General features: G+C 45.5%; 1 protein-coding gene across 3 annotated transcripts; it reads right to left on the bottom strand.

The window, feature by feature from the left end:
* Positions 1-1,531: 1,531 nt before the first annotated feature.
* SLC5A1 (solute carrier family 5 member 1) lies at positions 1,532-26,984 on the bottom strand. Of its 3 annotated transcripts, none has more exons than XM_058036930.1 (15): positions 26,909-26,984; positions 24,432-24,503; positions 17,004-17,108; positions 14,950-15,009; positions 14,407-14,511; positions 9,625-9,730; positions 9,341-9,421; positions 8,782-9,002; positions 7,713-7,848; positions 6,870-6,977; positions 5,829-5,979; positions 5,119-5,287; positions 3,879-4,094; positions 2,896-3,004; positions 1,532-2,052 (listed from the first exon to the last, which is right to left on the bottom strand). In XM_058036930.1, the coding sequence occupies exons 2-15, from the start codon at positions 24,498-24,500 to the stop codon at positions 1,829-1,831; spliced, it is 1,860 nt and encodes a 619-aa protein (XP_057892913.1). In that variant the 5' UTR covers positions 24,501-24,503; positions 26,909-26,984; the 3' UTR covers positions 1,532-1,828. The 3 variants fall into 3 exon arrangements, with proteins under 3 accessions (XP_057892913.1, XP_057892912.1, XP_057892914.1); XM_058036929.1 differs by having other exon boundaries at positions 2,902-3,004; XM_058036931.1 differs by lacking the exon at positions 6,870-6,977 and having other exon boundaries at positions 2,902-3,004.
* Positions 26,985-27,213: the final 229 nt, after the last annotated feature.

Below are 27,213 nucleotides of genomic sequence, written 5' to 3'. Positions count from 1 at the left end.
ATTATATAAAAATCCCATCACTTTGTGGACACCAAATCCTTCAAAACATACAATTACTTTAATACATACAAATCTTCATCGTCCATTAAATACAATTAATTCCATGGTCTTTGAAATACTCTATCACTGTGTTAAGGTTTGCACTGGTATTCCTGAAGTATTGATTAGATCTGGCCTATGCAAAGGACCCTGAAGGGATTATGCTGAATAGCACCAACTCTACTGAAGAGCAGCAATTCTGCTGCAATCCTGAGCATTTGGGGTTACAAATGAAGCAAAGATCCTGCCAGGAGATGAAGAAGTGGCAGAGATGCAAGGCCAGGAGGCAGAGCAGGGAGCTGACATCCCAGGAGGCAGAGCAGGAGCTGTGGCACTGCAAGGGCTGCTCTGTGCCTTCCCCTCAGCTGCTGCCAGCCCGGAGTGTCCTGAGGCAGAGGCTTGGGGACAGCACAGTGCCACCAAGATGTGCAGAAAGAGCAGGGAACTGTGGCACTGAGCAACCAGCATCTTCTTTCTACAGCTGATTCCCCAGGAAGCTGAATTAAATGAAAAGAAGATCTATTGCTTTCTGCTTTGAAGTGTTAAATCTGTCTTTTCCTGTGTCCCCAGCTGGCACCAAACTTATCGAGGAGAGACAATCAGCCTGGTTTAGCTGATATCCCACAGCTGTGACTGTTCTCCTTCCTGAACTGCCAACTCATGCTGCCATGCAGCAGGAATCCTATTTCTCAATGAAATCTTCAGAGGAAAGATTTACAGCTTTGCAGGAAAGCAGCACAGAGCCCTTGGATGTGCCTCACAGTGCAGCCCAGCACTCCAATGCTGAGGATGTGACACCATGGGCTGCTGTGTATCACAGTCCACAGACAGAGGCAGGACATTGACTCCAAGCCCACAGTAGAGAGGGCCTTGACACACCAGGGTGGGAATTGATCAGTAAGAAATTAATATATATACACACACATAAATACATATTTTAAATATATATAATATATATAGTGCATATACATAATGTATTGCTTGTGTATATATAATACATGTGTTTTGTATAAAAAGCTTCACATTCAAGTAAAGGTATATATTAAAATATCAAGAGAGGAGGACCTTTGGAAGTTAACCTTAAACAAATAATCTACTGTAAGCAAAATTCTTTTTAGGATCATCAAGACAGGTGTTCCCCAGTTTCAAAATGTGACCAATTCAGAGGTTAGTGTTCCACTGACAACTGAGGAACACAACCCAGTGGGAAGTGAGAAAAAGGGGAGAAAACTGATAACGGAAAATTATATATAATATCAAATGCATTGATAGGTGCATAAACCCTTTACTTAAGATATCCCATGTTGGGGGGACAAAAGCAATGTTTTAATTTGAGTTTGTAATACAGTCCCTCAGTGGTTGTCAGTTTTTTGCACATTATCATAGCCAAAGGAAAAGGAAAATTGAATGATCAGAGGAGGGGATGAAAATCAAAATAGTGTCATGAACCCTAAAAGGTAGTTCACAAAACCTGATATGAAATATGGCTCAAGCAGCCTTGTTCTGAACCTAAAATATGAAATGTATCATGAGCAGAGAGAATATTGGATGGAAATTCTGAACCTCAGCCCTGGATTGGTTCAATGCCTAAATAGAAATTCTCTCTTGAAATCCCAGTGGCCTTCATCTTTAAATTGTTGAAATTATGATCACAAAATCAGTGAGTAAATCACTCTGATGTTTTACAGATGTAGATGATGCAAATACAATGTGTATCTAATTGTATAAATCTACAAACCATCATTTTTGCTTGAACAATGCAGTACAATTTCAGGACTGTGATCAGGGGTTATGCAAAGTAGGCATGGCAAAACACAGCCACAGTCAAGAGGATGATGCCATTGATGTTCACAATGTTTCTCCACAGTGGCACTTCACTGGTGTCTGTGAGTTTCTTCTTCAGTGCCTCTTCTTCCTCCTTGCTCAGTTTGGGGGCCTTCTGTTGGTCCAAGCCACAGAACCAGTTGTAAGCTTTCCTACAGCATCCTGGGTCCTCCTGGTTTTCCTCATTAACTGGAAGGAATAACACTCTGGTCAGGAAAGGTGAGTACAGACCATGGCACACACACATCTCTGGGACTGAGGGCATTCCTGCTCTGGTTTATGGTCACAATTAAAGGAAGCATTTTAGTACAAAACAGTACAAGGATCGAGTTAATATTGTATTTGCACAGCTCATCTGAGAAAACAGGGATTTCCTACATGTTCCAAGAGAGCCTTCTGGAGAAGACGCTTGGGCCTTTTGCAGCCCAGAGACTTGGCCTGGTATTGGAGATGCAAATGTGCTTCAAAGCTTAAATTCCATTTTTTCAATATTTTCTACACTCTTAACTGAAAGACAAATAAATTAATTTGAGGATACTGATAAAAAGGAGCTTGGGAGCAGAACCAGAAACCCAGTAAAGAGAGCAGGTGGGTTTGCAGTCTGCTTTTGTGATGCCTGACCATACCCTTTATAATTTCACCATATTTTTGTAGCAAAGAATGACAAAGAGGGGTCTGGGCAATCAGGTGCCTTCAATCCTGAGCACAACCCCTCTTTCCAGGTGAATTCCCTCCAAGTGCTGGAGTCACACACAGCTCTGTCAATGCACAGCATTGCCATGGGTTCAGTCCTAGAGCTGCCACCCAGATACCAAGAGAACAAGATTTCCTCCCTTCGAATCCACTTCACTTCTGATTTACACTAAGCACGAGAGATTGGAAAAGGCAGCTCATGAGCCATTTAAATTTGTGGGGGCTGAGGATTCGTCGTTGGGGAAAGGGAGGATGTCTTCAACTATCAAACATGTTAATATTCCTTCAGGAGTGAAACAGGGATACTCAAATATATGACAGAATCTCTAGGTATTCAACAGTTACCTGATTCATCATCTTTTTCATCAGCTCTGTCCTGCTCCTCATCTGCATCAAGATCAATCCGTTCTTCCTTGCTGTGCCTCAAGGCCCAGCACAGGCGGTAGAGCTGCCACGGAACAAAAGGACTGGGCTTGATATGGGCTGAGCACACAGAGACCAAGCAGCCTGGCCAGCACCCAGCTGGCTCCAAACCACAGCATGCCAAGTGTCTGGGGTGTCCCAGGCTATGAGCAGTCACTGCAGATCTGTGACAGGTAAATGAAGACTCTTTCCTTTGCTTTCTTACAAGAGCTGTATGCTGGGGGAGGCTGAGGTGTCGAGGGGTAACACACCAGGTATGACCTGGTGCTTTCATTGGGTTCCATCTCCTGAGGAGCAGGACTGCAGAGATACTCACATGTGCATCAGAGATACTCACTGTACATCAGAGATACTCACTGTACATCAGAGATACTCACATGTGCATCAGAGATACTCACATGTGCATCAGAGATACTCACATGTGCATCAGAGATACTCACACATGCATCAGAGATACTCACATGTACATCAGAGATACTCACATGTACATCAGAGATACTCACATGTACATCAGAGATACTCACTGTACATCAGAGATACTCACTGTACATCAGAGATACTCACATGTACATCAGAGATACTCACTGTACATCAGAGATACTCACACGTGCATCAGAGATACTGTACATCAGAGATACTCACATGTGCATCAGAGATACTCACTGTACATCAGAGATACTCACATGTACATCAGAGATACTCACTGTACATCAGAGATACTCACATGTACATCTGTGATAATCACGTGTACATCAGTGATAATCACGTGTACATCACATGTACATCAGAGATACTCACTGTACATCAGAGATACTGACTGTACATCAGTGATACTCACTGTACATCAGTGATACTCACATGTACATCAGAGATACTCACTGTACATCAGAGATACTCACATGTACATCAGGAATGGGCTTGGTCATGAAGGAGACTGCCAGGATGACGATGGCAGAAACCCCAAAGAGGATCAGTGCAAAGTAAAGGTAGTGAATGCCACAGATGATGAAGGGGCAGTTGGAAGGGGCCACACAGCTGCCAGTTCCATAGGCAAACTCTGAAATCATCCTGCCAAGTCCAGCCAGCAGCCCAATGATCAGGCCCCAGAAGGCACCCTGCAGACAAGGGTGTGACAAGAAGGGATCAAAATGAGTCATTTCAGGCGTGGAAATAAACTCTGAATAAACAGCTGCTGGAGGAAACATGGATGTAGTTATGTGTTACAATGGCTTTGGAATGTGGGTTTTAACCCAGATGCTTTCAGTCACCTTATTTACAGCTCAGTATGAGTCCAACTGAAAGGGGCAATGAACAGCTCTGAGATGTCAGGCACACCTCAGGACTGTGTCCAGACCATTTCTCACAGTCCATCTGGCTCCACACAACTCTGCCCTCCTACAGGACAGGTTTCAGCCATGGATTGCACACCCCAGGGGCTGTTCTCATACCTTTTTACCTTTGAGCTCTTAATCCCTGACAGCTCAGGCACGATGGAGCCAGACAGAACGTTGTGTCATCCTTCCTGAAATGTGTGTCTGCTTTACCTGCTAATGGCCCTGAGTAATTATTTAATTCCCAGTGCTGTTGGTGGGTGCCTGGTGTACAGAACTCCAGCCCAAAGTGTAACAGACACACAGCTATGTGTGGGCACAAACTGAAACATGGGAAATTCTGTTTAAACTTTTGTTTTTTGTTGTTTTACTGTAAAGGTGCTTGATCATTGGAACAGTGCCTAGAGACACTTTGGAGTTTCCACTCTTGGGGATATTCAAAACCCAGATGGACAGGATAGGTAAGACATGGTTTGTTTGGTAAAGCAGCGTGGTAACCAACATCCTAAATGAAACTTTCAGCTTTGTGTCCATAGATTATCCTTTTAACACACTTCTGGGCAAAGTGATAGAGAACCTAAGCTTCAGAGCTATCTATGAATTCCTAGGTGACTGTTTATCTATCAGACAATGAAAGAACCTTATCCAACTCATCTCTGAAACCTCAGGCTTTGGGGTATGGAGACACAAAATCCCTGGGCTATACTGGGATTAAAATAAACAGGAATTTGCTCATAACAAAAAACCCCACAGTTCTCCCAATTCCTAAAGGAACAGGAGGCATAGCTGTTTCCTAATTCGCACTCACCTGCTCATTGACACGCTTGCAGAAGATACCAAGGAGGAAAACAGCAGCAATGGGAGGGCCCAGGTAGCTGGTAATAGACTGAATATAATCAAAGAGCTGCCCACTCTGAGCTGACTGCACCACAGGAACCCAGGCAATGCTGATGCCAATTAAGAGTAACATAAATGCCCTGTAAACATAGCCAGATATTCAATTAGCCATCTGCTTAGAAATATCTATGATCTATCAGAAAGAAAAAAGAACATCAATTAATCAATAATTTACATGTTCATTTTGTATTTCAACTAGTGAAATCAATTATAATGGCAAATTAGCACTGAACAAACAAAAGAAATCCAAGTTGGGTATTGTGTACGTCAAATATCCATCAGCACATGGTTAAATATGCAATCAGAACACACAAAATCACTTTTCTGCTGTGGTTGTTATGTCCAGAGACAAATCAATAGCAGATGAACTAGAACCAGTTCATTGGTGCTGCAGCCTGCTGCAGCACGGAGCCCAGGAAGGTAATTGAAAAGATTTTCCTTGCAGCAGCAGTGGGGAGCTGTGACAATCAGCTCTTGCTGCACACTGTGTGTTCCTCGGGGAGCAGGGTGTGCTGTCCCCAAAGGAGGGGAGGCTGTTCCCCGGGGGGGCTGAGCCGGGCCCGGCTGGGGAGGAGCTCCGGGGAGCGCTCGGGGCTGAGCAGGGGGCCCGGCCACGCTCACCTGCCCGCCAGCATCAGCTCCTTCTCAGATGGCCGCGTCCGGATTTTGGTGTAAATGTCCATGGTGAACAAAGTACTGGCGCTGTTAAAAATGGATGTCAGGGAGCTCATGAGGGAGGCCAGCATGACCGACAGCATCAGACCCCGCAGACCTGGAACACAGAGACGGGCACGGGGAGGGAGGAGCGTTCCGTGGGCAGCCTCGGTACCTGGCACCCGCTCTTTGCCCGACCCCTTCATCGGGCAGCTCTGAGCGTGTCTGGCACATTTACCTGCCTGACATAAAATCCTGCCTGACATTCCCGTGCTGGAGCTATTTACAGCAGTGGCAGGGAAACTCTTGAGCTTTTAGCATGGAGCTACTTTAGTGAATTCTGCCTGATTAAATGCTGGAATAAGAAAATTATATTAAGCAGACTTTTCCCAACCATATAAAAATCGTTCCTTTTGTTTGCAAGAGAGTGCTCACTTGCTTGTAGTATATTTGTGAACCAGATATTTGCCAAAAAACCCAAGTTTCTTTTACTGTCTGAAAACCAGAGTAAGCCACTTTTCCAGATGGTCTGGCCTGGTCACAGAGCATGGGGAAGTACTGCAGGATGTTTACAACAGTTATCAAAGGATGGGAAAGTACCAAAGCAATCGGGGAAGTGCCATGGTCTCTGTAATATCACAACCTGGCTTTTTTGCCTTATGAGCCAGCACCCATCCCTTTGGGGTTGTGTTGGAACAGGCCTCCAACACAGAGATCCTGGCAAAGAGTCTTTTATAAATCATTGGCCAAGCAGGTTATATTTTACCTTCACAAAAATGGAGCTCATTCACCATTTCAGCACACAGCATGTGCCAGCTGAGAGCTGACACTGTCAGTGTGGAGCTATTCTGCACTTACAGCTAATACAGACAAGCCCTTTGGTTAATAGTACATCATTCTAGCAAGAATTTTGGAACTAAATATGGGTCTTGGACTCCCTCTCTCACTTGTTTTTTACAGTCTGGCTTTCCTAAAATAAAGAAACAACAAACACAGACACTGTCTTACCATTTGGCATAAGCTCCACTACCAGTTTTGGGTAAGCAATGTTTGTACAGCCCACTGAGGTGCCACAGTAGCGCTGGCAGACTTCAGGCACCACACAAGCCACCACATCTGAGGGGAGGATAATGAGACACTGAGACAAGGTCATGTAAACAACAGATTGCTCCCAAATTAACAGAGCTTCTAGAATGTATTTTTGTGTTGAGCCACTGGATTGACACATTTGATTTCATCCTTGGTTTGCTGACAGGGAGGAAGGTGATCCTAAGCCTCTTCCCTTCCTCTCTAAAAGAATACTGACAAGTGCTGCAGGTCAAAAGCAAATCTGCACTCATTTGTCAGACCAGGGCTGAACAACACAAGCAGAAAAACAAACAGAGGAACACAAAGCCCAGTCCCTGCAGCCTGAACCTCTCTCCTCTGCCTGCTGCCAAACACAGCCAAGCTCTCCTGGTCAGGGAGATGGGAAAGTGGCATTTCCCCATGCTGCCCTTGGGACTGCCCATGGCCCAGACCCTGCAGTCTGTGACTGATGGCCCTGGCCCTCCAGCACAGTATCTGTCCTGGACAGCATTTTCCACTTATTCAGTCACAGTGGGGCTGTGACAAACAGCTGGGGAGGGACCCTGTGGAATTTCTTTCCCCTAAAACAGACAGCAACAGTATTAGCAGAAACCTGGGATCAGGGAAAAGAGGAAGGCCTGTGGCTTCTAACAGTGCAGTTAGCTGAAGGTGCCTGGACATTTGGATGAGAAGATGACAATCTAAGTGGTATTTTGGAAGGGAGAGAGGTTGGCAATGAAAGGCAGGCAGCAAGAGCTTTGCATTCCTGGATCTGTATCATACCTGTGTACAAAATCCGGCTGATCATTCCAGGCATCACTATGATGAACATGGGCAAGAGTTTGAGGTACCCACACACGATGCAGCCAGCCTTCACATGGGACATGTTCTTGCCAGAGAGACATCTTTGCACAATAACCTGCCAATGACACATGGCAGCTAGAACATTTCCATGATCACACCATGCCATGTTCCACATACAAGGTATTTCTTAACTTCTGTATAGCAAAAGAGCCTATTTAGCATTTCTGCCACTAGGAAAAATGAAAACTACATGAAAATCAAAGGATTTGTTTGAAATAAGTAAAGGAAAATGCAACTTATCTGGTGTGTGTTTGAGGGGTAAAACTTCTCTCACAAGAAGTTTTTAAAGCTGACAGACTAAAAAGCCAAAAAGGAATAGAATATTTAACAGAGCAGTAAATACAGTTACATTGGGGATTTTGTTAATTTGTTGAGAAATCATGAAGATGATCTTTCTCACAATTTAGTATGCAGAGAGATCATTTATTAGAGACACATTCACATGTTGCAGGAGTCGGAGCACATTTTTCTTTACTCATGTCAGAGTGATCTCTTGAGGAAACTGGCAGTAGTTTTAGAGAGAAGGAAGGATGATTGGGGAAGAGTCTCCAGGCTGAAAGACCAAACATATAAAGAATATTCCCCCCAAGACTATGCAAGCAAAGATGAAAGCTGCATATATAGGAAACAAACTTGTCTTACTGAAAAGGGAATGGTATCTAGACCCAGTCTAACAAGGGCCATTTGTTCCATGGTTTCCTAGGTGTTCACAGCACAACCTCTCTGTTTTCACACATGGTCACATCAAAAATGAGAAAGGAGGCAGAGAGGGTATCTGCTGGGCAGAGGTGTGCAGAAAGGTTTGAAAGAGCACCCATTCCATTTTCCTACGTGTGAGAGATGCCTTGAAACCAGGAACTGAGAAGTCACTGACCCGTCTAGAAATGACAGCCAGCTCTGTGGCCCAGCTTTGCATTGCAGGGGAGGATCTCCCTGGAGCACAGAGCTCTGTGTCTGCCCTCAGCAGGGCATGGGGCTCCCACATTACCTGGTCAGTGCACCAGTACCACATGGCAAGGATGCTGAGGCCAAAGATGAGCCCTGGCCAGGGCAGGTCCCCACTGATGGGGTCCCTGAAGATGTGGAAGGCGTCGCTGCGGGGCGTGTAGCAGGCGGGATCCACCTCGGTGCCCCCGTAGGACACGTTGGAGGGAATGGCTGCCATGTACTTCTGCATGAAAGCCTCGTAGCCTCCCACCTCAGCAAATGCTGAAACACACAAAATAACAGGAGCAATAAAGCATTTGTTACTGAAATCTCAGAGCTTGAGAGTGTGAGGAGAAAAGTCCCCTTGATGTGGGCATAAAAATCCTGTCATGAGATGCTACTTGTTAGCTTCCACATTCACTTGTGCTCGGGAGACAGAGAGACTCGGTGACTAAAGGTGCCTGACTTTTGGCAACATGCCTGCTTTCTTCCCTGATAAATGGGTACAGGAGCTGAAACCTCCTGGTTAAGGTAACAGTTTCACACTGCAGGATTCATTCCTGTAGCCACTGCAAGATTTGTGGCTGAACATTCCAGTTTGATTCATCTGATTTACTTACCAAATCCCATGAGAATAAAGGATCCCAACACCATGATGAATGTTTGTAGGGTGTCTGTGTAAATCACAGCTGCAAGGCCACCTGATGGCAGAGAAGTCAGGACAAATAAGTTAGCCCTGGACAAATGTCTCAGTGGAAATGCTTTTTTCTTTTTGTCCCTTTTTCACCACCTCTTTCAAGGACCACTATAAATAACCCCCCCCTTTCAGGTTTTCTTTTCTCCACTTCTCTTTCTTCTGCCTCCCTCAACATCTCTGATTTATCAGACTGCTCTGCAAACTCACCTGTGATGGTGTAAAGAGCAGTAATAGCAAGCAGGATGATTATGGCCAAATAAAGATTCAGCCCTATGGCCAGCTGGATAAATACAGCTCCAGAGAAGATGTCAGCCTAGAAAAGAAAAATGGCAGGTTCAGCCATGTTTGGGTTCATGGTGACATATTATACTGAAATGCACAACTCTGCCCCTTGCAGTACTGCACACACAAATCAAAATAGAAGCCATTTTTGTGTACCTGCCAGTGTCCCCTCAGAGCTGTGGAGTTCTTAGTACCAGAGGTGTAACACTTCCCAGAGAATTCCCAGGCCTTTTTTAACAGAGTTCTTTTCTCTAGACAGTTACCTCACTGCTCAGTACTTGGGCACTAAGAGACAGATTCAGAACAAACTGTGTAAAACAGAGTGTGAGTTCCATTTGCTGCTGTGTGCAGGGCTGGACTGGGTGACACCTCCAGGACAGTTCTCTTCCTTCAGTGTCACCCCACAAATCTCTTTCCCTTTACTGCTCATGTGTGGTGTAGCTCTTCCTGCTGGCTCAGGACAAATGCTGCATTTGCATTGAAGGCAAACATCTTCTATGGTCTCTATTCTTAAGTTCCTGTCAGAAGAATTGACAGCAGTTGGCTTAGAGAGGAAACCTTTAGCTCTTACGTAAGGAAGGGATTGTTCAGATTTCAGAGTAACACTGGGCCCTTAATCCCATTAAATCACTTCCTGATTCAGAGATAATTGGCATCAATGGTATTTACACAAGTTTGCAATCAGAATAATCTGCCCCTTGCACTTGTGATGCCTTACTGTAAATTCTGCTTTCATTGCTCCTGAGCATGCAGCTCATGGGCTGCCCTGCAACCCCAGCACCCACAGAGGGCTCTGCACAGGGACTGTCACCCTCAGCTGGCAGCAAGTGCCCCAGGGTCACCAGCTGGGACAGACACACAGCTGGGACAGACAGACACACAGCTGGGGCAGACACACAGCTGGGACAGACAGACACACAGCTGGGACAGACAGACACACAGCTGGAGCAGACACACAGCTGGGGCAGACAGACACACAGCTGGAGCAGACAGACACACACACAGCTGGGGCAGACAGACAGCTGGGACAGACAGACACACAGCTGGGACAGACAGACACAGCTGGGACAGACACACAGCTGGAGCAGACAGACACACAGCTGGAGCAGACAGACACACACACAGCTGGGACAGACAGACACACAGCTGGGGCAGACACACACACAGCTGGGGCAGACAGACAGCTCTGCCTGAGCCCTGGGCAAAGCCTCCCCCAGGGGCCAGCCCGAACCGGGGGTCACAGCCCAGCCCCGCTGCTGCCCCGGGCGGGGCAGGGAGGGGCAGGGCGGGGCAGGGCAGGGCAGAGCAGGGCACACCCCCCGGCAGGAAGGGAAGCAGCCTGGGGGACACCAGAGGGAAAAACCATCCTCATTGCCGAGACACCGAAGCTGAGAGCGCCGGGCAGGAGCCCGCCCTGCTTCCTGCTGAGGAGGAGGAAGAGGCCGGAGCTGTGCAGCCCCGCTGTGCTGGCAGCACAGAGCTGCTCTGTGAGCAGAGTGGGAGGCACAGCAGAGCTCCCACCCCCGGAACTGCCTCTGGAGCAGATTTCTTAGAGCCTTTCTTTGGCACTGGGAACCAGGACCTGTAGCTCTTGCCCCAGTCGCTGTCAGACCGTATCCTTTGCCCCATTTCTCTATGGTAATCTGTTTCCTATCTTTTCACACCACTAATCAGTCTATGTTCCAGACATTCCTTTTATTGTTCTTGGCTTTAGTTTAGCCTACATATCATTAAATACTGATGAGCCTAAAATGATTCCCACGAAGAAATGTATAGTTAATTATTGAGCATTCTGAGAAATGTATCAGCTTCTTCAAATTGCTGTTATCTTCCAGTTTCACTGCTCCTCCTCCCCAGTAAGATTATTGCCTTCCAATATTTCCCTGTTTCTCCTTTCATACGGTTCTATAGACAATCTTTAGCTAATCTCTAATTAGAGTCACTCTTTCCTTTCCACTCCAGGCTGTCTCTGCAGAGGCAGGGATCACAAAGCAAAGCTGGCCACACCAGTGCCAGCTGAGTTTATCCAGTGGGTGCCAGAGCAGGGGCACCTGCTCTAACCCCTGCACTCTGCACTCTCCTCTTCCTCTTTCCCTGGGAAGTCTTTGCCCATAGATCTCCTACTGAAATGATGCACAATGAACAGAGAGAAAATGCTGTAAGAGATTTAAAAGTTCCAGTTTACCATTTCTGATTTCTTCAAAAACATTCAGACCTTAATTCCTTTTTTGTCTTGTCATAATTTACCCTATTACTATCCATCAAGACTTTATTTTCACCAGGCCATTTCCTTTGGCATAATGACCAATATCATCAACACTGGTGGCTAAAAAGCTGCTCTGGGCACTACTCACAATGTGCTGCACACTTAGGGAGCAGGAGCAGCTGAGGTCCCTGTATGACAGAAATCCTTTGGGCTCAAAAATCACATGTGTCCTGATCCCAAGGATGAACTCCTTGTCCTTGTGGGTCAAGTGGCTGATTAGCCACAAAGCAAGGTAAGAAATCAACAAAACCCACAGAAAATGTGCAGGGAAAGAGAAATGGCAAGGACATTGTAGAGGTGTGCAAAGGGAATCTGATCCTCACTGGGGAGTGGCACTGTGCCAGAAAGCACAGCAGGAGTCACACCAGCTGATATGTGACACTGCTCCCTAGAAAGCATTGTTATAATGATATTATTAAGTACACTCCATAATATTTCAACCCAGCAAGGAAGAAGCACATGAAAAAACTACCCCAGAAGCAAGAGATGCCACTCTTCTGCAAGGATAAGAGGCAGTGGGAATTGCTGGTGGGTGTGACCCACTCAGGGCAGGGCAGCAGCCCATCCTCCTCTATCAAATCTGAGAGCCCCAGAGATCACAAGGGAGTGTTTGCCAAGGCAGCTCTGCGGGAAGTAAAGCACAATGGCTCTGTCAACACGTGCATGTGTTTGGATATCCAACGTGTCTGTGGGGAGGGAGCTCTGCCTGTGCCTCTCCCCCCAGCACAGCTCCCTGCAGCCCACCAGGGCACAGCCCTGCCCTCCCTCCCTGCTCTGGCCACCGTGTGGGCATGGTGTGCACAGCACAGCACAGCACAGCCTGCATTGAGCTCCTCTGACAGCTCCTGAGACCTCCAGGGACTGCCTGCTCTGCCAGCCTGGATCACACAGAGCAGGGGAATCAGTGCTGGGCAGATCCTGCCCGTCCAAAGGCAGCAGTGCAGGGACCTGTCTGTACTGCAGGAATCTCACCTGGACAGGCACAGACACTGCCACAGCTGCTCAGGGCAGCTGGGGAAACAAAGGAAATGCTTAGAGGAAATTGAACACCGTGTTTGTCACCTGCACAGCACAGAGACCCAGCTCCATGCACTTCCCCACAAACACCTGGAGTAAAGGGGGTGGTGGGAAGCTGGGGTGGGCCAATGGTGGAGTGGGGCCCAGGTAACCTCCTGCTGCTGCTGCTGCTGCTGCTGTGTGGATCCTTGGCCATGGAGAGGGTGTTTGATCCTCCTGTACACACTGGGAGCTTAAATGCAGAACCTGTTTTCCCTGGAAACAGGACACTGCAAGTGAAACAGTGAAAAATCCCATAATCAGAGCCTCAGGCATGACACAGGCTGGGAGCCAAAGCTGAACAGTAAATTCAGAAGCTGTGTAGCACCTTGATAGGCTCAGCACCAACATGTGCTGCTGAAAAGGGCTGTGAGTCTCTGACTGGAGGAGTTTCTCTGCAGGTGGAACGTGCAGAACTCTGTGTTGTACCCAGGAGTTCTGATTCTGATGAGCACAACTACAGCAAACTCTCTAATCCTTTTGAGATATACAGAAATCCAGCTCTGAGGCCAGCTCGTGCTACCAACCTGTTTAATTTATAACCTCTCTAAGGATCAGCTATAATGTGAGAATGAGAGCAAAAGGCCAATCTTTTAGCTTAAATTGCACTATTATCACTCAGCTCCCATTCAGAGGGCAAAGACTAATCTGCCATGACAACTTCTGCAAAACAACAGACTCAAGTATGCCTGAACTGTGGACTTCCTTAGTAGCTTGGTACTTTCAAGACATATGGAAAATACCAGCTCCCTTTACTACTCCACAGAAACACATTCATTTACTTAATAAACATTAACTTCATAGTACCTTAAAGTTTACACCAGTCACTTGCCCATTAAAAGAATCTCTCCTCTTCCCTCCTTTCACCTCAGCTGCTACAATTTCCCTCATTTCCATTTCCCCACTCTTCCATTTTCTAATTCTTGTTATTCTTTTTTTATCCATAGTCCCCTTGCTCTTTTCCCTCATCTGTATTACTGATGGCATGTTCACCAGAGGATACTAAAACAGATAAATATGAAATCTAGGGACAAAAATTCCTGCCCTGGGTTTCACAGACCCCTAAGATAACAGACCATAATACAATACAAATTTCCCTCCACACTGATGTTTTCTAGAAGAGAGCAAATGTAAAAGTAAACCCTAAAACTTTAAAAAGAGGACTAAGCACAACAAGTAGCAAGGAAGAAAAAAACCTTGGATTGCAGCACAGAGTGTCACTGGACAGAATAAAGAAAACACAAAATCACACTTTTACAGTTGTTCATTCAGCCAAGAGCTCCAAACCTGGAATGGTTGGGCAGTTGTGAGAGCAATATTGTAAAAGGGCATTTATTTCCTTTAGATCAGTGTAGAATGGAAGAAATTGTAAAAGTTTCACTTACTGAGATCTTTGTGAAAACATAAATGATGAGGGACAGCACTGACAGGTAGACCTGGATCCGTTTCCCACCGAAACGTTTCCTCAGGTACTCTGGCATTGTCACCACCTGGGGAGGCAGAGGAGCTTTCACATAATGGGGAACAGCTGCAAATCACATTAGAGCAAGACTTTTGGTACTCAGCTACTCTGAGAGTGCAGCACAAAATCAGGAGGTTGTAATTGCAGCTTCAAGGAACAGCAGCTCCAGGAATCAAAGGAGAACAAGGAGAGAGCACCAAGTACTTCCCAGCTCAGGTCTTAGAACAGAGAATCCTCATTTTTCAAGTACACAGATACAACAAAGTGCTGCTCTGGCACACTGGGATCTTGTGCCATTCATAATGAGTTTGCTGCACTCCAGCCCTGAGCTGCAGAAATGAGCAGCAAAGACAAATGTAATGTAGTGGTTTGACAAATGCAATGTAGTGGTTTGACAAATGCAATGTAGTGGTTTGACAAATGCAATGTAGTGGTTTGACAAATGTAATGTAGTGGTTTGACTTACCCCAGCCTTGATGTAGATGGGTACAAAGATCCATCCCAGAATCACCACAAATATCAGAGCCTGCAGCCAAGACAAGATCAGCTGAATTAGCTCCTGTATCCAGACACTGCTCCCAAAACCATTTATCAGAGCAAACAGCAGCTGGGGAACATTGAAATCACAAAAATCTGGGCACTGCAGGGGTGTGGGGGGAGGAGATTCTGCTCTGACCTCTGATTTACAGTTAAAAATTTGGCGATGGAATCTTGGCTAAAAACTTCATCAGGTATAATGCAGCCTGGGTTTCATGCTAGCTGTCCCAAAGAAGCACACATGATTTGTATTTTCTACAGAACCAGCTGATTTCTCCTCACAGGATTGCCCTCTGGTATTGAGTCACAGCTCCACCAGTGGTACCAGACTATCCCAGCTCTCTTCAGAACAAGCCCAGCATGGTTGAATGCTTTACAACAATTTCACAGACTGTACAGGATGCACCACAGGCAATTTGTAAAATATTCTGTATTGTTATATTACAATTTAATAGTATATTTTGTGTGTCCATGTGTATTCTGTGAATTACTGATCTTACTTCTAGCAGTGTCACAGTTTTCTAACTTAAATTGGTGGAATGCTGCCCAATACTGATTTGTACATACTTAAATCAACAAATACAAAACAAGTTCCTGCCCTCAGAGCGGCACTCTGTATTTATTTTGTCCACAGGGCTTAGAGGGCTTTTAAACTGTATCTTTTAAGTTCTGCCCTTAGGTCAAAACTGTAAAATGGACAAGAAATATTGGGTCAGCTTCTGCTGTTATTCTGATACAAAATAGAAATAATTTGAATGGAACAGGGATACACAAGGATGTCAACAGTCAAATTTGGTATTACTTTCATTACTCCTGTTATGTGTGTTAGCTGTGCCACTCTAAGTCATGAACTCTGCAGTGTCTGCTCAAACACCCCCAGAGCTCATTGCTGCTTCCCTGTTCACTGTGGGCTGATACTGGTCCAGCAGGAACCTCACAGGAGACAAAGTGTTAGAGATGTCTGAAGAAGGATATGGACCCGAGAGATTTGTGTTCTGTTTTAATTTGCTTTGTTCTGCTGGAAAAAGGAGGAGAATCAGGCCTGCCATAGGTCTGATATCATCAAAAAGAGGGAGCTGACAGATAAACTGCACATCTCAGTTCATTTTAAGCTTTGTCCTTCTCCTTAAACATTTCTATCATACCAGCACTTGATTATTTGCAGCAACCATTCACTTGCTGAGGAACACAAAGCCAAATCCCCCAGGGTGGGAGGGTTCTTTGCTGCTCAGAAATGAATGCAGGGAAGTATCGACCTGTGGAGGCTCATTCAGCCCTGTGTGCCATGGCTAATTCCCTCCCCGAGGGTGAATTAGGCACAACGACGACATTGTCAGCCGCACCCTCACGGCTGACAGCACAAGGAAATGGACGCAGTGGTTCAGGGCAGTCTCCGTTCACGCTGACCCTGCTACTCCGGAAGATCACTTATCTATCACTGATATATACAATGCTACGTGACAGCTCTACCCTGTGCTGGAACCATCAGCACAACACGAGCATAATTACAGGAAGGAGAAGGTAAAGAGGAAAAGATTTCTGGAATGCAGGTGCTTATGCAAGATGTTCAAAATTCCTTACAGTCTGTGAAGAAATCAAAGCATCTTCAATAATTTCTACATAGCAAAATGCTGCAAAAATTACCATGGATTGCCTGATAAATTCTTCCCAGCATCCTGCAGTCTGAAAATGTTCTTCACAAATACTTTAAAAGTAATAAAACTATATGCATAGAGGAGAAAATCCTCCAATTTATTTGGTTCAAATACTCTCTAAAAAGCTTCAACTGAAAAGTGTCACCTTCTCCAGTGGCTTAGACAGGTTAAATACTAGATCACATTGGCTCTTAGTGGTCTGTGCAGAAAACAAGTGTTGCCAAGTACAAACTTTGACAGTCCTAAATAACTAGGCAATGTTATTTTGATTAAGTTCTGCAGATAATCCAGATGTCACAAGTATTTCCCTGACATATATGGCACTTACATTCCACTCATATCCTCCAATGGCAATTCCTCCTGCTGCTGCTGTTCCTGCTATTCCCACAAAGTGCCCACTGCCAATGTTGCTGGCAAACAGAGATGCACCAATCTGCAAAGAGAAAAAACAAAAATTGGTTCTTATGTTCATGGGAATTGCTGAAAAATCCCCTTCATCTGGCACATTGAACTTGTGCCTGTCTGTGGTGGTGCTGATGCCAATGACTGACAATCAATTCCTTGACAGATTTCAGAACTCCCACTGAAACCAGAGCCCCCAGCACCACATCCACAATAGTGAGGGAGAAGAGGATGGTGAATCAAATATCTTCCAGTTGAGTCAAAAAACACATTACACCAATATAGATTTTTAAATGTTTGCAAAACTTGCCAAGCTGGCATTGGGATGATATCCAGGCAATCAGAGAGGAAGATTGTGATCTTCCTTCCTTGTTCAAGGAGGAAATGAGCAGGGCATCCCCAGCTGTCATTCCTGCACTCCCTGTTCCATATTGCACAGCCTGTGCATCCAAATGTGCCCCTGCTGAGAGCTGGACTTGGCTCACTGTTAGCCAGAAGTATTTGATTACTGAATTAAATTCTGAAAGCTGCATAGCAGGAATGTCTGCTGAGAAAGTGGAAGCCAGGAGCAATAGTAAATCAAGGAGTTATATTTAAGAAGTGCTGGATCTTTAAGACCCCCAAATATTGCACTGATCATACAAACAGAACAGCAGGGAGAACATGGGAATTGATGAACAGGGAGAGACTGAAAAAATGCAAGGTTCCTGATGGTTTGCAGACAGGCAGGAGCCATTCACAAAGACCTAATTCTTAATTAAGTAACTTAGACAATAGGAAAGATGAAAAGGACTGAGCTTCATTTCCTCAAAATGAACACATTAAAGGCAGTAGAAATACCCAGTGATGATTTACTGGATCGGGCACTGAAAGATGCAGGGCGAGAAGTCAGGCAGAAAAAAGAGGTTGGATTTGATTGAGTATTGTGGGCAGAGGACAAGGAAGCTGGAAGAGTTCTGAAATGAAAAAATGAAAGTGAACATTTTTGTATTCTTCTCTATTCTTTCCTTACATCCTTACATTTAAAGCTAAAACAATAACAACAATAATCAGGGTTAAAAAGAAAACCACATAAAAAGCAGGCCAGGGAATTTCTGCTGACCTCTTTCAATGCTGTCATTTGAATCATGGAATATCCTGAGTTGGAAGGGACCCACAGGGATCATTGAGTCCAACTGATTTGAATAGCAGCAAATATTCAATCAATGTGTCTGGGAGCATAGGGACAATCCCCTGAGTTTTGGGAGGATGAAGGATTTCATCCTAGAAATCCACCCCTGCAGAGCAGATTTATTCTACAGAGCTATGGCATAGCCAGAAATAGCAGCCACACTCTTCAACCCACAGCCCTGATCTCTGATAACAAATAGATTATCCTCCCCTATTTTAATTTGCAACACACAAATAAAATTCAGGGGGTTCCACTCTTTCTTTTCCAGGCTTACTGTTTTTCTCTTCCATCAGTTTGATCTCCTGATTTCTTCAAGTCTTTTTCTGCAGACAAACTGTTCTTTTGCTGGGACAGGAAATTTATGATTCTAAGTTCACTCAGTTCTGGATTTGGGGTTTTTACACATTTCTAAAAGCCAGTTGTGCCCTACAGGATTGTAACCAGTTGGTCATATGACATTTCTACAGGATTGATAAGTTTTGCAACAAACATTAGCAAACAAAAGACCTCTGTTTCTTCTAACCTCTTGGTGACAGCAACAGTTTTCCAGAAATGATAGTGAAGAAAAAAATATCACTTTTACTAAGCATTAGCACTGTTGCCCAACACTTTCCTTGGAGATAAATAATTAAACTTAAATCTAGGTTACTAGAAATGCAATCACCAGAAAATATTAACCACATTAATCTCTGATTTTATTTAATGTGTTCTCTCTCCTGGTTCAAGAGCTTAAAGGCAGATCCAAGTAACAGAAGCAGCTAAAGAGGAACTTTGAGAACTGACAGGCACAAGCTTTGGCTCAGTGCCTGAAACCCCAGGACACACTGCAGGCAATGCTGCTGATGCTGTGTTCTTACATTTATCTAAAATAATATTTTACTGAAAGAAAAATACCAAACCAAACCAAACCAATGCAAAACTACCAACATATTCAGGACCAGCACAAGGACAAAGCAATACGAATGCAGATCCCACATTCACATCCTAATTTTTTTTCTCTGAATTAGGGGAACATCCAGTTCCCCTAGCAGAACTTTAGGATCAACATATAGTAATAATGGATGCAATTTAAAAATAAGTTTCAGTTATGTCACACAGCTGGGAAGGGAGAACATGGCTTCATGGCCAGGAAAATGCAGATTACCCTTAAACCAAGGAGAACATGGCTTCATGGTCAGGAAATTCAGATTACCCTTAAATCTGCAGCATGGCCACAGCAAGGAGAGTGCTGACAAAATACCCTCACACCCCAGTGGCTGCTGATGCCAGAGGGGAAAGAGAAGTTTCCCATCTACCATATTTTAAGGATGAGGGAAAAAGGCAGATGGCTCTGGGCCTGAGCTGCCTTGCTGGAGAACTTTCTGCTGTGGGATTTCTGTAGTGGAAAGGCTGATTAGTGGAATTCTTGATTTGCCATTGGTAGATGCTGCTGAACATCTTAAAAACTCTGGGCTGAAACTGGGAATGGCAGAGAGAAACAATCTTCTGGCAGTGTTAACTGTTCCCAGAGAATGTGTGAGTGAACTGATTTTAAAGACAGATCCAGGAGGGAAGGAGAAGAACAAAGTTGGTTGAAAGGGACAAAAGCTGCTAAGAGGGAAAGAGGATGAAAAACCTGAACTAACCTGAGGCAAATGTGGAACATTAACTCTTTTAATAAATTTTAAGAGGTCAGGCCCTAACAAGAGCACTCTGTTCAGCAGAAGTACCACCACCCTGAAACAGATGATGATCACTGTGTTTTTTCCTGTTATTCATTAACTCTTTCACCTTGCTCTCCTCATGAAAAGGAGGATGCAGTGACATCCTGGCCCTGCCATTCCCAGCTGGGTGGATGCACTGGGCAGGCAGTGGCAGCTGTAGGGTGCAGAATGCACAGCCTGTGCCTCCTCTCCCTGCCAGGACCTGCCAGCACACCCCCTGCCCCCTGCCCACCCTCCCATTAGCTCAGCACCAAACCCTTTCCCACTGATCCTTAGAGCACAGGGGATCCTCTCACCCCACAGGCCCTGAGCCATCCCTGAGGTATCACTCCTGCAGAAGCTCTTCTCACACCCCTCTTCCCTGACACATTTCTCATTCCTACCCTTGAGGCTGTTCATGCTTTTCTTTAACCAACAGCTCTACCCTGCACCTTGTGACTTTACTCTGATGCAAAGGCATTGCTTCTCCTACCTGAGCTTTTTGGGATCACCCTCAGTCCCTTTGGAAATGCAATATTACTGCCACACTTCCTAGGCTCTGAGACCCAAAGAAGGAAGTGTGGGGTTTATTCTTCTTTCCCAATTAATCTGAAAATTCTATGAATTGCATTATTACCCAATTAAGCCACATCTTTACAGTTCCCAGTGTATTAAGGGAGGGAATGGACAATAATCATCAAAATGTCTGTGCTCCAACAAACCTGGAGCAGCTCAGGCTCAGGAGGATCTGACACCTCCCCACTTTGTGCTCTGAAGCAGAAACGCCTCCCAGCCAGCTGGAAAGTCTCACAGATTCTGCAGAAATCCATTTCACTGAACTTCTACTTTTCTATCAGAACTTTGCTTTGATTACTTCATTATTCTTTTTACCCTGAAAACTATTGATTTAACACTTTTTTTTTTTTTTTTTTTTTTGGCGTGGAACTTGACAAGGTAATTTTTCATTCTACTTTACCTAAGAAAAGGAAATGCAAATCTTATTCACAGCAGAATTGTTGTTCCTGGTTCCTCATAGCAGTGTCAGACTCAGCAAGTGGGCAAAATCCTGAGACAATGTGAAACTCACCTGGCTGCAAAGATCAGAGAAATCATGCCAGTGGTCAGTTCTGATGGCCACAAAGATTAGCTGAGCACAGCTGAAGAAAGAATCCATTGGGTTTTTTCCCCCAATTCTTATCTCTCTGACAAAGATCTAAATGTACATGACCAGAAACAAGCTGAGTTACATTTCTCTTTGGAGTGCCCTTGACCCTGCACCACTGTTCAGTAAATCTCTCTAACAGAGCTGGCTTCACATACCCAGCAGATTCTCTTTGTCCTGTTCATGCCTCAGGAACTGAGGTGTGCAAGGTAACCCATAATTTTGTGCAGACAGATCTGTCTGCAAAACTCCAGAACCTGAAGAAGAAAATTCAAAAGCAGGAAGGCATCAAAAGTTTGAGGTTTTTTAATTGTGCATGAAGGGCTTTAATCCTGTGAGATTCCTGCTACCAAAGCTGACTGTTCTGCAGGAACAGACACTTCATGTCCTACCATGGCAGGAAGCATTTGGCTGAACCCAACTCCTTCATCTGGCAAAGGAAGCTGAAGCTGGCAAAGCCCATTGCTACAGAGCTGTCACTTGCCTTGAACTTCTCTGGGTCTTTTGGGGGAAAGCAGAGCTGATTATGAGGGTTTAAAGAGCCATGAGTCTTTCCTGAAGATATTTCCCACAAAGCCCAAGAGACCAAGACAGTTTCTTGAAGATTCTTCTGTCAGTTTCCACAGCAAGAGAGTGGAAAGGGCTCAGCATTTCGTAAGCATTTCTTATGTTATGACTAACCAACAGCTGATTTCAGTTTTGGGTTATCTGGGAGAATGCTCTTATATACCTTTATCCCTAATTAACCAGGGAACCACTGAGATGGCTCAGCCACTGCACAAGGGCAGTGATTCCAGTGAAGTGAACTCTCACCTCAGCCAGAAAACTATCTCTGGGCTTGGTTCTGCAAAGTGCTGAGCAGCTTTCCTGGATTCTGCTGGAGCAGAACAATCAGAGCCCAAGCAGGGCAAACTTGGCCCAGGATGTCTTGGTCCTACTTTATACATTGAGAAATTAAATCACAATCACAGCCAGTGACTACAAACATTCAAAATCCATATAAAAGCAGGAATAATCTCTAGCCCTTCATTACCAGGGTCTCCTCTAGTCCACCAAAGCACAGATGTGATATGGTTTAAGTGAAGGGAATCCCTTCCCAGCTTGTCAGTAAGACATCCTAACACACTGCTAGGGTCAGAAATGCCACTTGTGGGTGCCCTGCAGAGCATAGCATACAGACCACAACTGAAAAACACAATTAGCTAGGGGAATTAAGTTTATACCAAGTTTGTGGAAGGATTTTTTTTCTTCATTTTGCTCTGTTCCAGAAAGCAATTACATGACAAGGGTCATTATCCTGAAATGGCAGGGGAGAAATCTGACAAACAAGAGGCCTCTTGCAAAACAGCTGCCCCTACCCTTTCTGTGAAAATGCACTGAGGCCACCAGAACCATCCCAGGTTAGCCCTGACTTGGCACAAAAGAGAAATCAAAGCACAAAGTAAAACATCACACTCAGCTTTAGCAGCTGCAGAGCTGAGATCACATCTCTGACTAAACTTTCTATACTTTCATTGGTTTCCTCATCATTTCAGCCCAGCTTGCTCTGGGTGATTGACATCCCATCTACCTGCTAAGCTGTCAGAATTGGTGTTTTGGAAGCTCTTTTTATCCAAGGCAAACTTTCCAGGGTGGTGCTGCTGACATGGTATTTAGTTTGTGGTTTTGGAGTGTTTGCTCTTTGTTTATTTTGAGTGATACGAGGAAGAATAGCAAGAAAGGTTCATTTTTATGGCAGGGAAGCCCCTCCTGGCATTCCAGAGGGAAGGACTGAAGGGGAGATCTAGGACTGAGCACTTTGTCCTCACTGAGCTCCCAGAGTCTGGGAAGGAGGGAGGGGATGCTGGCAGGAACTTGGGCAGATCCCTGCTGGCTTCCCACTGGAGGAGGGGAGCTTGCAGGCTCTGTTGGGTTTGTGCTGGCAGAGGATTGGTGTCAGATCCTCTCCCCCAGGCCTCAGGGGATCATCAGGAGTTCTCAGTGCCACTGGAGCAGCACAGAACTTTCCTCTGGTGAGGCTTGGCTGCCCTGCTGCCTCCATCTCCATTTACACCTCACAAAAGGATATTCACACCCCCTTGCCAGGCAGACACACTTGCACAAGGTTCAAACCAGCCCCCTGATTAAAGTGACAGTTGAGTAATCTGTTAGGTTTTCTTCTCTTCTCCCAGAATAATGGGTTTTATCTTAAAATAACTTGGAAACTTTCTCTTTCCCCAGTCTTCCAAAGCAACCTGAATTTTCTTAGATCTGCTACATCAGATGAAGAAACCTTTTACTGTCATTGGCCTTTAATCCTTTCATGCCCTTACAGAGGCTGTCCCAACGCCTTCTGAAGGCAGAGAGCAGCTCCCTGAAGCACAGGACTGAAAGCTGTGCAGGTATTTCTGCAGCCTACTTCAAAAAAAATTCCTAAATCTTTAGGGAATCAATATTTAATCTCAGTCTCCTGGTCCTGTAACTGAATCAATGTGTGTGGACTCTTGACTCCCAAGCCTTAATGAAGTGCAGAAACATTTTCTGAGACTGAATGCAAGATCAGAGGTGTTAAGGAATTCCATTCAAACAAATGGAATAATGTAAAACACTATTCCATGTCCTGTATTCCAGTAATACAGAAAATGCAAGTTTGTGTAAGTTGTCTGCTTTTCATATTAAAGAGACTGTATGATCAGGAAGAAATAGATAATTGTATCTAACATCATTTCTGCCAAATGGCCTGATGGAATGGATGGCTAAAAACACTTTGTAGCTTTGACTCCTGTTCTCTGCCTTGGAATATAACAGAATTCCACAGAAGACACTCAAGGTAAGCCACAGCTAATCTTTAAATACATTTAAAATATATTTTACCAATAACATACCAGAACATTTCCAGGATTTTTCTCCTTGTACAGACCAGAACTTGTTACCAAAAGTAGAAACAATAGAGCAATAAAGGGGAAAATTGCAGTAAATTAATTCCTGTCTGTGATAACCTTAAAATGAGCCACCTTCTTTGAGTGCAATGAAAAGAACAGAGTCCAAATGTTGAAAAGTTTGAAAGTGGCATGAAAGGCAAAGCACTGGATTTGTCTGTACTGACATTAACAATGTACTTATAGTCAAACAAGTTGATCACACAATCAAGACAGCTCAGAGAACTTCCCCCAGCACTTCTCCCTGCCCATCCTGTGGCTTTGTTTGTGCAGTGTGCCCTGTGACACCAGTGGCTGGAGAAAGAGTTGGATTTGCAGCCACACAACAAAGCCACCACAGCCTCAGCAGTGTCACAGAGCCCTGGATGTGCCAGGACAGACAGGGCAGATGCACACCCTGTGTTTTACACCCAGCACTCACCGGCCACCACACCATGCTCCGTCCAGCCAGGAAAAATCCACCCACTGTGCCTCGGTTGGTGGAGTACATAGCCTGGAAAAAAGGAAAAAAGAAAGTTTTAATCATATTTCAAGTGTGCTAGGCAATTATACACAGGCTGAGAACAAACAGCCTGAATGAAGGGATAACAAAACACACGGGCAGGGTAAAGTGAAAAAAAACAGAGTGGCCAAAAAGAACAACCTTATGATGAAGGAAATACAATGGAATACAATGGAACAATCATTCTTTCATCTAGGTCTGCATTAGCCATTCAAGTTTCATTCCTTCATCTTTCATTATAGTGTGAACACTAAATAAAATTAAATTTAACTGAGAAAAAATTTCGCTCAAGTAAAAGCTCACATGAATTTTTTGTTGGGGTGAAAAGCCTTTGCTTTCAGGCATCAAAACAGACTATAATATGCAAGTTTATTATTATACAGAAAGTATGCAGCTTTTTTACTCAATACCATCCTGCCCCTATAGGTATCTGTTCCCTTGTTGTGATATCAGCATTGTGCCTGATTCCCTCTGAAGTTCCAAAAGAAGAAGCCAGCTAAAATTTCCTTTTTACAAACTCATGTTGTCTTTGTCAAGGGATGGGCTTTAGAGGGAAGTTCCTCAAATTTTTATTAATGACCTTGAGCCATTATTTACTGGATTTCCATTGTCATCTCTGATGGACTTTGAACAGGTAAATAAAGAAAGAAGACCTGGGGAAATTATCCATGTATTTTCTTCCAATGCAGAAGAAAGGAAGTAAACACAATGGATTTACATTTAACTACACACAGCAACTGGGTAAGTATTTGTCCAATAACAATGTCTTCATGGCTGGAAAGAAAAGTTTCCAGGAATTAACTCAGCACACAATGGCCTGAGAAGCCAGAGATCAGCTCCTTATTGTCAGAGATCTTTAACATGAAGTTCAACTACAGCAACATCCAGACTCTCATGGTAGGACCCAGCTCCCTCCTGCCAGACAGCCAGGTGTTCTGCTGGACTGGGGCTTCAGATTTTTAACTATATTTTTGGCCTCTGCTCCTGTGCTGAAGAGGCAAAGAAAAGTTTGTGTCCACTTTGTGCAACCTGTAAATTGTTGGTGCCCCTCAAAATATTGCCAGGTTGTTAGAAAGGGATGTTTGTTCTGCAGCTGACTTTTCTGCACTGTGAAATGTTGCTGGGATGCAGAGGATCCCTGAAGGGCAATCCCTCCTCTCAGCTTGTCACTAGTCAGGTGTTCAGGTGACCAGGAGGGCTTGCCCCAGGAAAACCCGAATTCAGTGCCTTCCTCTGGAGCTCAGTGCATCGGCCCATTCTCTCAGACGCTTCAGCTCTGAGGTCCCAGCGCTGCTTTTCTGCCCCGGCTGCCGGGGCTTTGTTCCCGGGACTCCGGGCTCCCCTCGCAGCGCTGCCGGCCGGGCTGGAGGCGCCGAGCACAGGAACTGCCAGCCCTGCCCGGGGCTGCTCCTGCTCCCGGCTCTGCAACCTGACACAGCCCGGGGCTGCTCCTGCTCCCGGCTCCATGGCTCTGCACCCTGACACAGCCTGGGGCTGCTCCTGCTCCCGGCTCCGCACCCTGCCTGACACAGCCCGGGGCTGCTCCTGCTCCCGGCTCCTGACACAGCCCGGGGCTGCTCCTGCTCCCGGCTCCATGGCTCTGCACCCTGACACAGCCCGGGGCTGCTCCTGCTCCCAGCTCCATGGCTCTGCACCCTCTGCTCTGCCCGGGGCTGCTCCTGCTCCTGACACAGCCCGGGGCTGCTCCTGCTCCTGACGCAGCCCGGGGTTGCTCCTGCTCCCGGCACAGCCCGGGGCTGCTCCTGCTCCCGGCTCCGTGGCTCTGCATCCTGGAGCCCACACACAGCCCCGCCAACGCTGCCCTCAAACCCGCAGCCTCGGCCGAGGCGCCTTTGCCGTCCCGTCCCTGTCATCGCCCCTATCCCTGTTCCTATCCCTGCTCCCGTCCGTGTCCCCGCGCTGTGGGTGCTGCCACACCGCCTCCCCAGCCCGGCGCACCCCGCGTCCCCTCCCGTCCCTGCCCAGCCCTGCAGCTCCCCCTCCCCGCTGTTTCCCAGCCCATCCCCTCACAGCACAGCTCTCCCGCAGCCCCAGCGCCCCGTGGCCAAACGCCCCCCCTCAGGTGTAGCCGTGTCTGAGGGACCCTGGCTGATCTTTACTGATCACATCTCTGGGCTCCATCCCACACAAACCCCAGCACTGCACCTTCCCCACTGTTCCATTCATCCACCCAAAGGGATGGGGATGCCACCCTGGCTCACCATCCCCTCTGATGTAAATAAGTGCCCACATTTTGCCCACCATGCACTTGTTAATTATTTCAATTAAGCATCAAAATCTTTATCTAATTACACATTCTCTCTCACTATACTATTTTGCCAAGACTCTATAATCTACCTGCTCATCAAGTAAAACAAAATAAAATCCCAACATACCCATAGTCCCACTGCCAGAACTATCAAAAAGTAGAGAACAATAACAGAGATGTCTGCAGCATTGTTGATCCTTATGATGGATTCCATCCTGGCTGCTTCTGTGGCTTTCTTCTTCTTCCTCTCCTTATGTGCTTCTTGCAGGGTTCAGGTTAATGATAAACTGCTGTCATCACCTACGTCTTATATAATATATAACTTCAGATTCACTTGTCTCCAATGGGACACAAGTTGAAGCTGCTGCTTTTCCTTGGACAACTTTTTTCACCAAAGAGTGCTCCTCTGTCACAGGTGCTGCAGATTTCACA

The sequence above is a fragment of the Melospiza georgiana genome, chromosome 18, assembly GCF_028018845.1.
Source record: "Melospiza georgiana isolate bMelGeo1 chromosome 18, bMelGeo1.pri, whole genome shotgun sequence".
NCBI classification, from domain to species: Eukaryota; Metazoa; Chordata; class Aves; order Passeriformes; family Passerellidae; genus Melospiza; species Melospiza georgiana.
The sequence above is the reverse complement of the archived record's forward strand: the minus strand, read 5'-3'. Positions and strand labels throughout refer to the sequence as shown.